Consider the following 16,401-nt stretch of genomic DNA (forward strand, 5'->3'; position numbering starts at 1 on the left):
AAGAGTGGGGGAGGGGAGGAAAGGGTGGAGGCGGGTGGGGCCCTCAGGGGCCAGAGAGGGCTGTACAGTGGGGATACAGGCCAGGCTGCTGGCGGACTGGGTTTGCAAGGACACATCGGGCACTCTTCCGCCTCATCTGACTGTCCCAGCATCCTCAAAGAGAGTGGGGACCACTCGGGACCGGGCGACATCACCAACTTCTCAGGGCCGGAGGGCCAGGCTACCCCGGAACGGCCCTCGGCCGCCTCCTCGTGCTCACTTCCCTAGCTCGCTCGTTCGCTCTCTCTCTCCTGCTAGCTCGCTCGGGCCCCAGCCCCCGCCCTCCGCTCGCTCGCCGCCCGCGGCTCCTCCTCACTCGTCCGTCGCCCGCGCCCGGTGCAGCTCGGCCAGAGCCACGGCGGGCTGCGTGTCCGCCAGGAGCCGCTGCCCTGATCCTACTGCCCGGATCCCTCTGCCTGAATCCCGCTGCACCAATCCCTCTGTCTGGACCTCGCTCTGGGGTCCGGCTGCTCAGAGCCTTCGGTCCAGATCTCTCCCTCTCCCTGGACCGCACTGCCTGATTCCGGCTGCCCGATCCTTCTGCCTTGATCCCACCGCACGGATCCCTCTGCCTGGACCGGCCACACGGATCTCTCTGTGCCGACCCCGGCTCCGTAGCTACAATGACTGTGGCACCGCCACAAGCCGCGGGACCCGACAGGATCTCTCTGCTCCTGGTCGCCTTGCTTCTGGGGAGCCCCGTGGCAGCTCGGGCGGAAGGTAAGAACCCTGAGGGCCCCGGCCCAAAGAGGGTAAAGTTGTTGCGGCTGACCCGAGCGGTCGGGGGTCTCGGCTGGTCCGGGAACACTCGCGCCACCCACGGGACCTTCCGGAATCCGGGCTGGGCACCTCGTCCCTGCCGGAGAGCGGAGGCGGGGACGCATCTGAAGGACTCCCGCCTTGGGTTGCGGGTCCTTCGTCGGTCTCTGGGCTGAGGACAGACTCCCTTTTGCAGTCCGGAAAAGCTTCCCGGAGAAGCTCCTGGGAGTGGGGTCCTCTCCAAACCTCCAGATTCTGGAAGCTCTCTGCAACTGCACCCAGGGCTGGCTGCCAGGCTATTCTGCCAAGCTCTGTGGAAGAAGATAGGTATAGGAAGCGGACAGCTGACTGCCTGTCTCCAGAACCAGATTCCCTCCCATCCCACCATCCCACGCTGTCTCGGACTATTCGGAGGGGTTGTCTCCTGGATAGAACCTAGCCAGGTGTCAGAAAATTGGACTTGGGTGTGGCTTCCTCCGATGGAGGGGAGCTCAGGGCTCCCAGAAGTTGGTGAGAAGAGAGATGTTAGAACCTCGGGGGATGGGCCCCTTTTTTGCCCTCTACAGTCTCATGGATATTAGGAATGAAGAGAGGGTGCTAGTAAACCCCACGTGCTTGCAGCTTAGGAAGGAGGGACTGAGTTTGTGGAGATTGTCGGTTCCTTCATCTACCTGGGGTACACCTTCGCTCCACCCTGCTGGGGTCCCAGGAAGTTATAGTGAGATGCTGAAGTGTCGAGAGAAGGGAGGCAAATAACTCACCGAAACCTGACCCCACCCCCAGCCCCGGAGCTATGAGGTGAGCTAAAGACATCTGGAGAGCCTACTGTGTCAGCTATCGGGGTTGGACCACTTAACCTCCCATTCTCTTGGCAAGGTGTTTCCTCTCGTGGTAACTTACAAAACAAAGCTGGGAGTCTGCCTGAGCTGGTCACAGCCTGGGGCGCTCATCCCCCACCCCTGTCCATCTGGAGTTCCATTTCATTGGGGTCTTCTTGGTCTGGAATTCTGGAAACAGACACGCATTGCCGCTTCACCGCGGGGAATTCTGGGCCCCTGAGTTCAGCACCAGAGTCCCCGGACAGCTCTCGGCTCCAGGCCCTAGCTCTGGGTCCCATCTCTTGCTCAGGGCCTGGAGTGCCCTCCTCAGCATACATTAGGCCTTTTATTCCCAGTCTGTTGGGCCCAGAAATGAACAAGGGGAATGATTTGCCCTCCTTTATTTAACAGAAGATATAATTAAGAACACCTCCCGCCCCCACCCCTTGTGAGACAATGGTATTTCCAATTTACACCATGTCTGGGCAGCTTCCCTAGAAAAGATGGGAAAAGAGATTTGGTTTGAATCAATGGTCTCTACCCAGCATGCCCTTTCTTAATTAGCTGCCTCTTTCCAACAATCTCGTGGTGGCCTTGAACCGGATCCAGATTGCCCTGCCCCAGCTCTTAAATACACATACACACACACACACACACACACACACACACACACACACACACACACACACTGAACAAACAGAACTCAAAGATGTCCAGAGGCTCACCATCTTCCCAAAGTGACCCTACCTCTGAGTTCGACATTCTTCTCTAAGGCATCACCATGGGCATGGGGGTGGGGTCCTAATGGCATGTAGGAAAATGTCACCCAAGATCAGAATCCTGTATCCTGATTCCTCAGTATGTGCCAGAGTGTAGGAGGGAGAGCAGGATGTGTGCGTTTGTGATTTCAGTTTTTAGACATTTTATATTTTGCAACTGCCCCACACCGTGGTTGGTGAGCATATAGTTTTAATTAACTTCAGGTCACTGCCAAATTAAAGTCCACCAATGTACTTCATCCAAAGGCTCGTTACTAACCGTGGGGTTCCAACTGAGTCATAAGAAGGGAGCTAGGGTAGCCCACGGGCACTGCCAGTTCTCATGGTCCATTTGGAAACAATTGATCTTCTGCAATAAATTCTATTTTTAGCCGGCAGCTCATATCCACAAACCAGAGAGGAGAGGCACCAGAGGAGCCCAGGGTTGCAGACTTGTCTTCCTGCTTGCGGTGCGAGGGGTGGGAACTTGTTGCAATGTTCCTATGCAGGGTGCGCATTCTCTGGGCCGTGGTTGCTGAGAATAAAATGTAGCTTGTTTTTCTAAGAGGGCCTTTGTGGCCTAAGACGTGCACGTGAGAGTAATGCACATATAAGCTAAGACTGCAGAGACTGACGTTTCTTTTCTTTTTCCCCTTGGACTAACAAAGCAAATTCAGTATTTTTCAGTAAGCCTCTGACATGTAGTGATAGGTATCATTGTTACGTTGGTGTACTTCCGTATGAATTTGCTATCCTTTCGCAAGGAGTTTTGGCTGCCCCCACCAGAGACGGCCGGACCCAAACTTGAAAGATTCATCTTTTATCCACACAGTTCTGCTGGGCATTAGGGAACAATACCGACTTCCTTTCCTTCCTCTTCCATGTCAGAAAAAGATATTTCCTGAACAATTTGGTTTATGACTTTGGGTTAGGAGTCCGTTCCTGCAAGCCGTTTTCAAGGGAGCGCAGTATACAGGTTCTCCTGTGTGCCGGTTGAGGCGGCATGGCAGGCCCATACTGCATACCTCCACTAGGGGCGCTCAAAGCTGCAGCTGGTGACTGAGGGCAGGAAGGAGGCAAACACGTGTATGTCCAGTTGAAAGCTAGGGTGTTCCTCAGCCTGGTAGCTTGAGCACCTGGCTCTACACCCTCCGGCTGGAGGTACTTGGTCCTTATTTCTCAGGGAGAGATTACTGCCGGCTTTTGGCATACAGTGAAAAGGGGGATGCAGAGAGGGGAAGTTTGCAGAGGATGCTCTCCTGGAAAGTGTCATTGCAACTCAGACTCCAGCTCCCGTTTGGACTCCGCTATAGAGGCAATTGCAAAACGAGGGCCGCGCAAGGCTGCTCTGGTGAGCGGTCGGGCTGAATTTGAAAAGCAGATCAACAGGGTTCAGGAAATTTTTTTGAAAATCAGAGCTGCTTCAGCCCAAGATCTCAGTCTGTTCATTGCTTAGGTGCGCTCGACCTTCAGAGAGATCATCTTGACTGGGACTCTATTCTGCCATCTGTGGGACATAAATAGAATGGGGGCTGATGGGATCAACCTGGAAGGGTAGTTGTAGGATTCGGTAACTCGTGTAAAAGGAACTAGCATACGTTCGCACACAGGCAATGGTTTCCTAGTCTCCTAAGAGCAAACTTCCTTCCAAACAAACAAACCAAGTTGGGGAGGAGGGCCAGCAGGCAGCCGTACTTCCCTGTCCACCGCCATTTAGAGAGGGGGATCTCAGTAGCACACAGTGTAAACTGCTTTTCTTCCCAGACACGGGACACTGCATGGCTTTGAACCCATGACCAGGAATCACAGTTAATGGCAACAAAAGATGACAGATTGGAAAGATGACATTAGAGGGCCGTCCTGTGTGCCAGTTTCTGATATGACTCGCTCTGTTAAAGCTACTGTAACCCAAAGGGTGAAAAAAAGAAAAAAGAAACCTCAGATTCTGTGGCTGGAATCCCTAGTCTATAAATCACAGTTCTGGCGGCTGGTAGTCCTAGTTCATGGAGCTAACAGAGTTTGTCTGGTAGGAACTGTCTTCCTGGCTTGCAAAATGTCCATTGTCTCATGGGGCTGCAAAGATAGTGGGGTCTGGTGCCCTCAGTTTGCAAAGGCAACCATCTCATTTTGGGGCTCAGCCTCCTCCCCCTCTCCCCCTCCCCTTCCCTTCCCCTCAGCTTCACCATAACTCAGTTGCTACTGATTGGTAATTTGTGTCTTTGATGTACTGATGGGAAGGGAATTGAGGAAAACTCAGGGCACAACTTTCCTTTGCTGGGCACCACTTCCTGTACCCCAGCAAGAGATCCACAGGGTCCTAGCTGTCAGCTGTGTGCTTTAGTGGAAGAATGGAGCACTATGGAATCTGACGGGTGGCTGTGTGACTTTCGCCAGGGCTCCAGGGCTGGCCCTGGAGGGAAGCAGCAGATACCAGGAGGAGAATTCTACACAAGGCAGGGAAACCCTGGAGCCGGCTTTACTCTTGGGGTTAAAAAGAGAACAGGAGACAGCAGGAGGAGGGAGACAGGCACACTTGATGATCCTCATCTCAAAGATATAGACTGTGATGGTTTCAATATGCTTGGCCCAGGGAATGGCACTATTAGGAGGTGTGGCCTTGTTGGAGTGGGTGTGGCCTTGTTGAAGTGGGTGTGTCACTGTGGATGTGGGCTTTGAGGCATTGATTCTAGCTGCCTGGAAGATGAAGATATTAAGCTCTCAGCTCTGCCTGCGCCGTGCCTGCCTGGATGCTGCCATGTCCCCCCTACCTTTGATGATAATAGACTGAACCTCTGAACCTGTAAGGCAGCCCCAATTAAATGTTGTCCTTCTAAGAGTTGCCTTGGTCATGGTGTCTGCTCAGAACAGTGAAACCCTAACTAAGACGTAGGCCGTTGTCCTCCCTGTGCCCTGAATCTCAGGAGTTCCCTAGATGAAAGGGGGGAAAGGATGGTGACTGAGTCACTCATTATCCTTCGTTATGGACGGAGAGTGGCCTTTTCATAAGGGACTGGAGTCCAGTTGCTAAGGACAGACTGGTTCCCATGCGGCTTCCCACTGGTTTGTATGTGGAAGCAGTTCTGAGGTGGCCATGACAATGACATAGAACAGACATGCTGACTTTGTAGGGGGCTTGAAGCAGGGGCATGGGGTGCCTCTGCAGACCTGTGTGGACTCAGTTAGCTGTAACAGACTGTGTACACAATGAAAACGCTAATTATGGAGTGTTGGTTTTGTTCCAAGCCTTGCACTGAGTGGTTTGTAAAGATCATGGAGCAAATCCTCACCACAAACCCACCAGGCAGAAGAGTGTGTTAGTCCTGCTGTGCAGATAAGGGAAACTGAGGCTCAGGGAGAACAGGTGAAGGGTATAACAAATGGGTCTCAGACGGCATTAATCCCAGTCCTGTACTCTGCTCTCCTAACAGGGAGGGTAGGTGTCATATTTAGGAATCTCATCATGGGAGGCAAGACATGAGAAGGGTGTCAGTGGATTCTGCTGGGATGTCTATTTCATTACAACCAGTCTCTTGGCTGATTGTGGCGGCACACCCATCATCCCAGCACTTGGGAAGCTAAGCAGAGGATTGCGATTTCCAGACCAGGCCATATAGTGTGTGTGTGTGTGTGTGTGTGTGTGTGTGTGTGTGTGTGTGTGTGTGTGAGAGAGAGAGAGAGAGAGAGAGAGATCTTGTGTGTGCTATCTTGTGAGTGTATTTGTGTGTACTATTGTGTGTGTATAATCTTATGTATGTGTTTGTGTATGCTATCAGGTGTGTATGTATTTGTATGTGTGCTATCTTGTGTGTATACTCTCATATGTGTGTGTGATCTCATGTGTGTGTGCTATCATGTGTGTTTGTGCTGTCTTGTGTGTGTGTTTTCTTGTATGTGTGCTATTTTGTGTGTATGTATGTGTGTATGCTCTCCTATGTGTGTGTTTTCTTGTGTTTGTGCTGTCATGTGTGTGATCTCATGTGTGTGTGCTATCATGTGTGTGTTATCTTGTATGTGTGCTATTTTGTGTGTGTATGTGCGTGTGCTATCATGTGTGTTTGTGTGATCTCATGTGTGTGCTATCATGTGTGTTATCTTGTGTGTGTGCTATCTTGTATGCATGTTTTCTTGTGTGTATGCTATCTTGTGTGTGTGTGTGTGTGTGTGTGTGTGTGTGTGTGTGTGTGTGTTATGCAGATACAGTCACCTGTATACACAGGTTTGGAGACCAGAGGCTAACATTGGGTTTCTTCCTCAGTAACTCTCAACTTTTCTTTTTGGAACTGAATCTGGGGTTCACTGATCCAATGACACTGGCTGACTAGTGAGTCCCAGGGGTCCATCTGCCTCCATGTCGCCAGTGGTGGAGTTGCAGACACACTTGCTTGCTGCTGACCTTCACAGGGTGCTGGGGTCTGCATTCAAATCCTCATGCACATCCTGCAAGCAATTTACCCACTGAGCAACTTCCACAGCCCCCAAATCGTATCTTCAAAATATACCTCTTGACACCAAGCCCCATGCTGTCTCCCTACCCAGAATCCTCTGACACAGCAGAAGCTGACTGGCTCCAGAGACATGGATGTTGAGTGCACTCTGGTGACTGGCACCATGCCTGGATGAGGAGGATAAACTGAGTCAGAAGTGAAGGTGTAGGGGGCAGTGCCAAGTTACTGTGATAGTGACTGGTTGGTATGTCATGGGAACATGCTGTGGTTATAGTTCCAGGTCTTAGTCCTCCCAGCATCCCTCCTTTCTGTAGGTGGGGAAACTGAGACTTAGAGCAGCAAAGATTTCACCTCTAGCTGTCATCCAGAGGGGACCAGGGAAACTGTGAACCCAGCCAGTTCTGTGAGAATGGCTGCTTACTCTGGGTCCTGACCTGTTGTAGAATCATAACAAGGGGGTAGGGAGAACTTCACTTCCACCAAGGTACAGCTACCAGGTGTGGCCATCTCTGAGCTCACTAAGCACCAAAGGCTGCTGGGATGGAGATCTCAGTCAGCTAGAGTTGCCCTAAGTTCTCAAGAACTTTGGAAAAGGAAGCTTGGGGTTTATTATGTGCAGACAAGAAGCCAGGCCAGGGAATGACCCGACCCCAGCAGCCTTGGTTCACATGGAAACTGACTGAGATTCCTCATTAGTTGAAGAGAAATCAAAATACAGGACCCAGGTTCAGCACGTCCTAGCCACAAGCCAGAGTCTTTCCATCTGCTGGTGGATTGCAGCAAACATATTGCCAGATTCATGAGGCTGCCCTCACGGGACTGGGAAAAGGCAAATCAGGAGCTTGACACTCATCAAGTAGTCAAGCTTCAGGAAGGTGTGGCTACTCTGGAAGCCAAAGACCCCCCAAAATACCAACTTCCTTCTCTTCTCATGAGGGGAGATGGATTTGAGAGTGTGAGTGTACTACATTCTTCTCTACATTCTCCCACACGATCTTTGTCTGTCAGCTGACATCCCTACCTGGGTTCTACAGAAGGGGAAAGTGTATCTCAGGAATTTCTCAGGCGCTTTCTCAGGATCTGTGATGTCTTGTTTTATGTCTACTTGAAACAAGTTAGAGTCACTTGGAAAGAGGAAACAGCAGTTGAGAAAATGCCTCCATCAGATTGATACGTGGCCAAACCTATGGTACATTTTCTTGGCAATTGACAAGGGAGCAGGGTCATCCCTAGGCTGGTGGCCCTGGGTTCTACAAGAAAGCAAGCCATGGAGAGAAAGCCAGTAAGCAGCACCCCTCCACAGCCTCTGCATCAGCTCCTGCCTCCAGGTTCCTGCCCTGCTTAAGTTCCTGTCCTGACTTCCTTCAGTGAAGAACAGTGCTGTGGAAGTGTGAGTCGAGAGTAAACCCTTTCCTCCCCAAGTTGTTTTGGTCATGGTGTTTCATCACAGTAACAAAAACTGTAGACAGAGGTCTCACGGGCAATGCATGACAGTGGCAGGATTCAAACCTAGGATCTTCAGATTCCAAAGCCTAGCCTTGTTCTAGATGGTGAGCCATCCTGAAGAACCCTCTGTCAGCACTCCACACTGGGATGTGTCAGCTTGCCCTGCAACAGAGCAGTCACCCCAACTTTACTACAGGATGGCTCCTATGTGAAATCTATGTCCCCACAGCCCTGACTGTCAACCTAGGACAACTTCCTGTAGGCTCAACTGAGACCACAGATAATATTCCCAGTGGGAATGTTTCAGAGGCCAGTCTGGAGCTGTTTGCTGCAGCTCCCTGAGCCTTGGAGATTAATGTTCAACTGTGTGGATGTGTCCAGCTCGTTGCTCAAGAAAATAGTTTCTATTGCTGCTATGATGATTTGACTGGCCAACTCCTATTCATCCTTCATCACCCCATTCCTGTAGTTTCTTCTCCTGTGAAGCTACCAGTTGCTTCTCTTCTCCGGTTTCAGCCTCCTCCTCCCACTTCATCCTTCAGTGATGGGCAATTCACACACCGTTTGTTCACATGCCTCCCTTTCCTTAGATGGTGTCCTCTTCCAGAGGCTTGGCTGGATGTTAATGTGTCTGAACACCCACCCCTCAGCTGGGTCTGGCCCCCGGTGAAAGGGCGCAGACCATTTGTCAAAGATGCCAAATTACTTTCATCTTTGTGGTGAGCTTGGGTTGAACCTCCCAGGTTTGTTTGGTCTCAGGCGGCCTCATCTTAAAAGACGGCAAAGACACGGTCCTCCCTCGTAGGGTGGCTGCAAGGAAAATCAATGAGGTAACAGAGGTGAGATTGCTGAAGGCATCTACAAGGAAAGGATGAACAGAGGGAAACCAGACATGAAGGAGGAGAAAAATACACCCTGTAATGAGGGAAGACCCCACTTGGAGCAATGCTGTACAATGACGGGTGTTCTGGAGGGCCTCCAGAAGCCATCTTTCTTTCCAGAGAGTGTGCTGGGTGCAGTCAAGCTCATTGTCAGATAGAGACTCTGCAGATGCCCTACAGGGTCTCAGGCAGCTCCAAAATCAGCACATGTCCCGCCGAATGCTGGGATAGCACAGCAACATTAATAAATGTCGGACTTCGGAGTCGGCAGCCTTGTTTTTTAATGTGCTGCTAGGTCCGTCCTTACGGGAGTCACTTTGAGTCCTGAGCTGTGTAACGCCAGCCTTTCCCGCTGTGCAACAAGCAGACAGTGGGCCCCCACACGAATCAGTGTGCAACCCCTGCAGCTGTATGTGGCAGCCCTGGTTGTAGATGTGCACCACACCCCTACATTAATCTTCAAAAGGAGGGCACAGGGCGCCCGCCCCCCATCTCATTCCCTGAAGATTTCTGAACAGCCCTCTACTTTCTGCACCCCTTTTAAAGCAGGTTTAGCAAGTTGTAAAGCTAATTTGGGGCCAAATGCCTTGGAAATTAATGCAAAATATGTGGAATCAAGCCTCATTTTCCAGGGCTTCGGGAGGGGAAATTTGCCTAATTTATGGCATAAATAAAAATAATGTGTCGAGGCTAATCTGCATACTTTTACTTCGATTGGGGTTAAAGACAAAGGTTTTCTTTTTATTATTTTGTCTTTGCTCTTTCTTCCTTTTGTTCTTGTACTTTTATCTTGTTTTTAAGGAGAGCCTGTGATCTCTCTTATTAGTCCAAACGTCAAAGGCATCAGCATGTAAACAGGTCCCCCACTATTCTCTGTTCCTAGCCTTCTCAACTATGAAGTGAGCATGACAATGGCCCCCAAGTGTGGCTACAAGGAGGACTTACATGCTGAAGAACTCAGAGCCCAAGCGTGTACTAACATACAACAGGACCCTTGTGACAGGTGTGCAGGACAGGTGTGCAGGGCAGGTGTATCACCATCAGCAATAGCCACACCTGTTTAGAAGTCATGCCTTCCTTCCTGTATCCTGTGATACTCCAAGGCAGGACGGAGCCTCGATTTTCTCCATTGTCAGCTCTCGCTACTACATGCAAGTGGAAATATGCCACCAGGGTCAATATTCAGGAAGTGTCTATGTTGGAGAGAGAGAGAGAGAGAGAGAGAGAGAGAGAGAGAGAGAGAGAGAGAGTAAGCACACTCACCTCTGCAAGCACAAACGGTGGTCAGAGGTCAACTTTGGATATGCACATCTTTTTCTATGACTTTTCATTTTACATTTTAAGACAGGGTCTGTCACCAAGCCTAGCAGTGACAGTTGGGCTCTACTATTTGGATAATAAGCCACTGGTCCTCTCGTCCCCCACATCTGTGGTTACCAGAATGCATAGGTCATGCCTAGTTTTAAAGTGGGTTGACTAGGTGCCAGGCATCCAAACTCAGCAAGCACTTCACACTTAAGCTGCTGTCCTGGGGAAGTGGTTCTTAAACACACACACACACACACACACACACACACACACACACACACACACAGAGACAGAGGCAGAGAGAGACAGAGAGAGACAGAGAGAGACAAAGACAGAGACAGAGAGACAGGGAGACAGAGAGACAGAGACAGAGACAGAGAGACAGAGAGAGACAGAGAGAAAGAAAATGGCAGAGAGAGACAGAGACAGAGACAGAGAGACAGACAGAGACAGAGACAGAGAGACAGGGAGACAGAGAGAGACAGAGACAGAGAGACAGAGAGAGACAGAGAGACAGAAAGTGGCAGAGAGAGACAGAGACAGAGACAGAGAGTGGCAGAGAGAACTGGTGTGCTCCTTGAAAACTCAGGGCATCAGCAGGTTTCCCTTGGGAGTCTCTCACCTTTGCAGAGCAAGCATGTACTAGAGATGTAACCATGCCCTCCCCACCCACCTGCCCGGTTTATGAGCTGGGTATGGATGAAAGTTGGGCCTTCCCCGGCATCTCAAGACAGCAGTATCCTCTCGGCTTATAATAACAACCAGGGACAGAACTCGCACTTTTATGATTCCCAGTAGATAAAACATTTTGTGTAGTGCTGAAGAGTGGCATGGCTTTACAACCTCACGTCTGTGCTCTCCTTCCCCAATTTAAGGCATTTTACAATCTCCTTTAATAAAATTGAAGCGCTGAGCAAAAGGCTCGGGTCCAGGTGAATGCATCCCCCTGCTCTCTCACTGGTAGCTGATGAGCAAAGATCGGCTCATCCTAGCCACAGGCCTTGGGACCTCCCTGAGCCTGGGCCCCCGTGTGCATGAGGTCCTCTCTTGGCCACTCAACTCCCTGAGTTCTAAATCAAGTAGCCCCAGGACGCCACAGAGAAGAGACTTGTGGAATGTACTAGAATCCCTATGGTTATTTCATGGACAGGTCCACAGTCAATGATAGAAAGCCACTTCCTAGTGAAGTCAGGATCTGTTCACTCTTGAAGATCTACTGTCCGTCTGAGACAGTCTAGCCGTGCTGAGTAGGTAGTAGGTGTGTGGGTCATAGCAATATATGAATAAGGAGTTTAACCTGAAACTGAATTGTTTGAACCCGGGTGACATTCTACTGCACCGCCTCTCCCGTCCCTGGTGAACCAGTTAACTCCAAGCCGCCAGCACCGGAGGCCCATGAACCCCAGGACTACTATCCGCAGCCAAACAACCTGGCTCTCTTTTCGGTTTGCCCTCTTCCCATCCTTATAAACGACTACCTAGTTAATGCTCTCTAATGAGCCAAATAAATGTGTCACTTCCAGAGAGCCTGCAATACCCATCCCAGAATTCACAGGGGCGGGAGCAGAGCCTGCTCTCTATGTGCCCAACTCCGTTGGTCACAGGAATGCACCTCCATTTCACTCTGGGCCAAGCATGGGCAAACATATCCCGATTGATGCTGTGTGGTGGGGTCCAGAGGTGCAGCCGAGTGTATCTCATAAAGTATTAACCTGGACAATTGGTTAATGAGATTTGTTCCCAAGCAAATTAATGATCCCAGGTCCTGGGGGAGGTTGATCGTAAGCAGCAATGAGAAGAGCCGTTCCTGATGCATGGCATGGGATCCTGCTACTGCGCCTGTTGTTCACAAGCAAAGCTGCAGAGCCTGTGCTGGGGAAAAATGAGTCCATTTTTCAGATGAGGAAACTGAGGGCCATGCAGCTCCATGACACAGCTGCTTGGCTCTTTGCTTTCCCAGTATGACCTCACCTGAGGTGTTCATTTACACCTCTGATTCTTACACACTGGTGGCCTGCCATTCACAGTGGTCTGTAACTAGTGGTCTCTTTTTTTGTGGTTGGAGTAAGATACAGGATTCCTCACAGATTCCCAGCAAACCCTTCTCAAATCCTACTGCAGCTGCCTCCCTCCTCCCACCACCTACCTCATCCTCATTGAACCTGATAGGTGTGCGGTCTCCTCATTCACAGTGTTTGAGCATCTCTTTGCCAGGAGGGCATCGAAAAGGCAGGGCCTGACACAGTGACTCATCCCTAAACAGCAAACAGTTCTGTTGTGTGGCTCCTTCCTGGGCTCCGCTCTGGCTGTTGGAGCAGGAGAGAGCAATACCACCCTCTGGGAGCGTTGACTTTCTCAGATCCACCCACCACTCATTCACAGAGGCCATCCGTGCGTGCATGCCTTTCAGTCCATCGCTACTCATTAATATTTCATGAGCTGCGCTGAATCCTTCTAGCATTTACATGGTGGGGTTAGTGATGCCCGTGTGTTCTTGGAGTGTCAGAGACAGGGTGGGCATGCTTGCCTGTGACCACACAACATAGGAACATTGGGACCAGCTGGTAAAGTGTACTGTATGATTTTGGAATTGTTGCTATTCTTCTCTGGGCCACCATGTCCTCATCTCTGGAGTCTGTGTTGAATCAGTAGAAATCACACAGGATATTTGGTAAGACCCAGAAGCCCTGGTAACACCATGTCCACTACCTGGAAACCACAGGTGGGCTTCTCACGCTGGCTTCTGGGTATTTCTGGTGCTTTGGTAGACTGTGTGTGTGAGTGTGAGTGTGTGTGTGTGTGTGCGTGTATGTGTGTATATGCATGTACGTGTGTGTATGTGTGTTCACTCGTGCATGTTCATGTGTGTGGGCTTGATGTTGACACTGGTGTCTTCCATCATTGTTCCTGGCCATATTGTTTGGGGCAGAGTCTCCTACTGAATGTGGGGGTCACCAGCTCAGTGAGGAGAACTGGCCAGTTAGCTCCAGGGTCCTGCCTGTGTCTGCCTCCCTGGTTCTGGAATTTCAGATGTGTGTTTCTATGATCACATTTTTTATGTGGGTGTGAGAGACTCAAACTCAGCTTCTCGAGATTGCGCGGCAGCAAGCTCTTCCCTGACTGAGCCGTCTCCCCGGCCTAGACGGCTGGTCACTAGCTATCCCCTCAGTGTGCGGTTGTTACATTTGTGTTTATGTTCAGTGAAGCCTGCACATTGGCCCTTTGAGCCAGCCCTACCTGTACAACGGCCACTGAGGCCTGAAGAGATGGGCTGACTAGCTGCAGCTCACACAGTAGGTATGAGTCCTGCCTCTGTGAATCTAGAAGGGTCACCTTTATCCCGGTGACATGTACGGGGTAGATTATCCTCCCAGCCACCTCATTCTGTTCTCAGTGCAGCCAAATTCCCGTGGCCCCTCTTCCTGAAAAACCCAGTTAACTCTTTTAATGAGCCACAGAGATGTGGACCGTGAAGTGTGTGGTCAATCACATGCTGACCTCCTGCGTGCTGGGTGCAGGTCTTTTGTGTTCCAGGGACAGCATGGCGAGCATGAGCCCATCAGCCTGCTTCTTTGCTCCTTTGTTTGCAAGAGAGCAGCTGCAGCTGGGGTAGGTGGGTGCCCCTGCCTCACTCCATGAAGAAGTGGTCTGAGCCTAAAGCATCTTAACGAGTGATATAAAGCTGGTGAGGTTGGTGTCCCCCAAGAAGAGGGCAGGGCAGTTCAGAGGTGATGTTAAAGAGAAAGGTTGCTCCAGGCTGGGGAGATGCCTCAGAGTCTAACATGTTTCTGCACTAGGAAGGGACAAGAGTTTGGGTCCCCAGAACTCACATAAATGCCAGTCCTCAAAAGGCAGAGATGGGTCCTAGCAAGCAGGCTAGGTAGGGAGTTGAATTGGGAGCTCTGGGTTGAGTTGTGAGACCTTGCCTTAGTAAATATGGTAGAGAGCAATCAAAGTAGACCTCAACACTAATGCCAGGCCTTCACACACACACACACACACACACACACACACACACACACACACACACCACATATACACCACACATATACACACACATACACCACCCACACACACACACCACACATATACACACACATACACACATACACACACATATACACACATACACACATATACACATATATACACACATATATACACATATACACATACACACATACACACATATACACACAAGCATACATACATACACATATATACACACATACACAGATATATACACACATAACACAGTTATACACACATACACACAGATATACACACGTATATACACACATATACACACATACATACACATATACACACATACACATATACATGTATACATACATACACATGTATGCACACACATATACACACATATACACACACATACACACACACACACACACACTGACACAAGCACACTAGGAAACAAAGGCATCCCTGAGGCCAGGTGGAGAGTACAGACTGAGTGGATATGCTGTGTTTTCAAATACTCGATATCAAGAAGAGGTGGCCTTGCTAAAATGCTATGATTTGAAGATGCAGTGTCCCCTACGAGTGCCTGTATTTGAAGGCTTTCTCCCCACCTTCTGGAGCTGTCTGGGAGACTGTGGGACCTTCAGGAAATGTAGTATCATCAGGGACTAGGGGAAGTAGGTTTATAGAACCAGTCATTCAGGCTTTTATAGAACCAGCCCCTCGTCCTCTGCTCCCTGGTTCCTGACTGTGGACATAACTTGAGCAGCCATCTCACACTCTTACCCTCGAACCCTCCTGGTTTCCACAGGCTACCTTCCTAAACCATGAGTCAGCATAGATCCACCTCCCCCTTAAGTTACGTCAAGTATTTGGCCCCAGCAATGAAAACCCTTTTAACACTAAGCAGATGTGTGGAGGTCTTCCTCTACATTGGGCTTGACACAAGGTTCTGGAAACTGAGGTGTTAGACAGACAAAATTGTCAAAGTAGAAGAGACAGGACCCCTCAGGAACATGTGAACAGATGGGAGATGAGAAGAGGGTCTATCTAGCTCAGTTCACAAGCAGGGTAGGGCCTGTTTGAGCTGGAAAGAAATGTTGTTTATGAGGCAGGCAGGGGCATTGACGAACAGGCCAGGTCCCCTGGGAGCTCCTTGACAGTTTCCAGACCCTGTGTTCCCCGTAATGTAGCCCATGGGCTGCTTTGTGCCCCAGCTAAGGTCAAGACATTGAAGTGCTGCCCCTAAAGCCCTCTCTGGGTACAACCTTTCTCCAGCACAGGAAGGGAAGGGTGGGTGGGTGTTCAGAGGCTGCTGGAAATCTACAGGCTTCTAACCTGGCTGGAGTCTCTCGCCCTTGCCCTCTCCCCTACATGCCAACCACTTGGAAGCCCTTCTTTGTTCCTCCCTGAATATCTCGAACACAGAAAAGGCAGCAGAGAAGGAACTAGAAGGTTATCAATTAAGGCATATGATAATTAGTTCACGGTCCCTCCTCCTGAATCCCGATCAGACCAGACAAAAAGAATTGGATGTATGCTACCTACCATTTACTGCCTGCCCAACGACACTAGGTAAATTAAATGACATTTATGGTACAGCTTAACTATAAAAATGTGCTTGGGGCAGAAATTAGACGTAGCGAGCTTGTTCTGGCAAAAGACATTTTTATAAACGCACGAACACCTGAACCAATTTGGAGGGCCTGTCGTTTTGATTTAAAGCAGCGATGGACGACGCTGGGCTGATCCCTATAGAGAATGTGTGATTATCCAGATGAGAGAAAGCTTGCAATGCCAGCGTCCTCAGGGGTCTGTCTCAACTCAATAGCACCATGAGAAGAGTGGGACTGACCTGTGACTGCAGCTTTGTCCCTGCATAGGCACCATACATATACCCCAAGTTGTCCAAACGTCCCCTCCTCCAGAGAGCCCTCCCAGGCCTGTATGCTGAATTAGCAGC

The 16,401-nt window shown here is 50.1% G+C and overlaps 1 protein-coding gene across 3 annotated transcripts in view; it reads left to right on the plus strand.

The window, feature by feature from the left end:
• Positions 1-353: 353 nt before the first annotated feature.
• The window catches only part of Sez6l (seizure related 6 homolog like), a 156,915-nt gene continuing 140,867 nt past the window's right edge, over positions 354-16,401 (plus strand). For all 3 annotated transcript variants that reach the window (XM_087578551.1, NM_001415749.1, NM_001415748.1), the window contains exon 1: positions 354-759. In XM_087578551.1, coding sequence (XP_087434677.1) covers positions 663-759 — 97 coding nt within the window. In that variant the 5' untranslated portion in view covers positions 354-662. The remainder of the gene's footprint in view (positions 760-16,401) is intronic.

The sequence above is a fragment of the Rattus norvegicus genome, chromosome 12 (genome assembly GCF_021556685.1).
Source record: "Rattus norvegicus strain SHRSP/BbbUtx chromosome 12, alternate assembly SHRSP_T2T, whole genome shotgun sequence".
Lineage (NCBI taxonomy): Eukaryota > Metazoa > Chordata > Mammalia > Rodentia > Muridae > Rattus > Rattus norvegicus.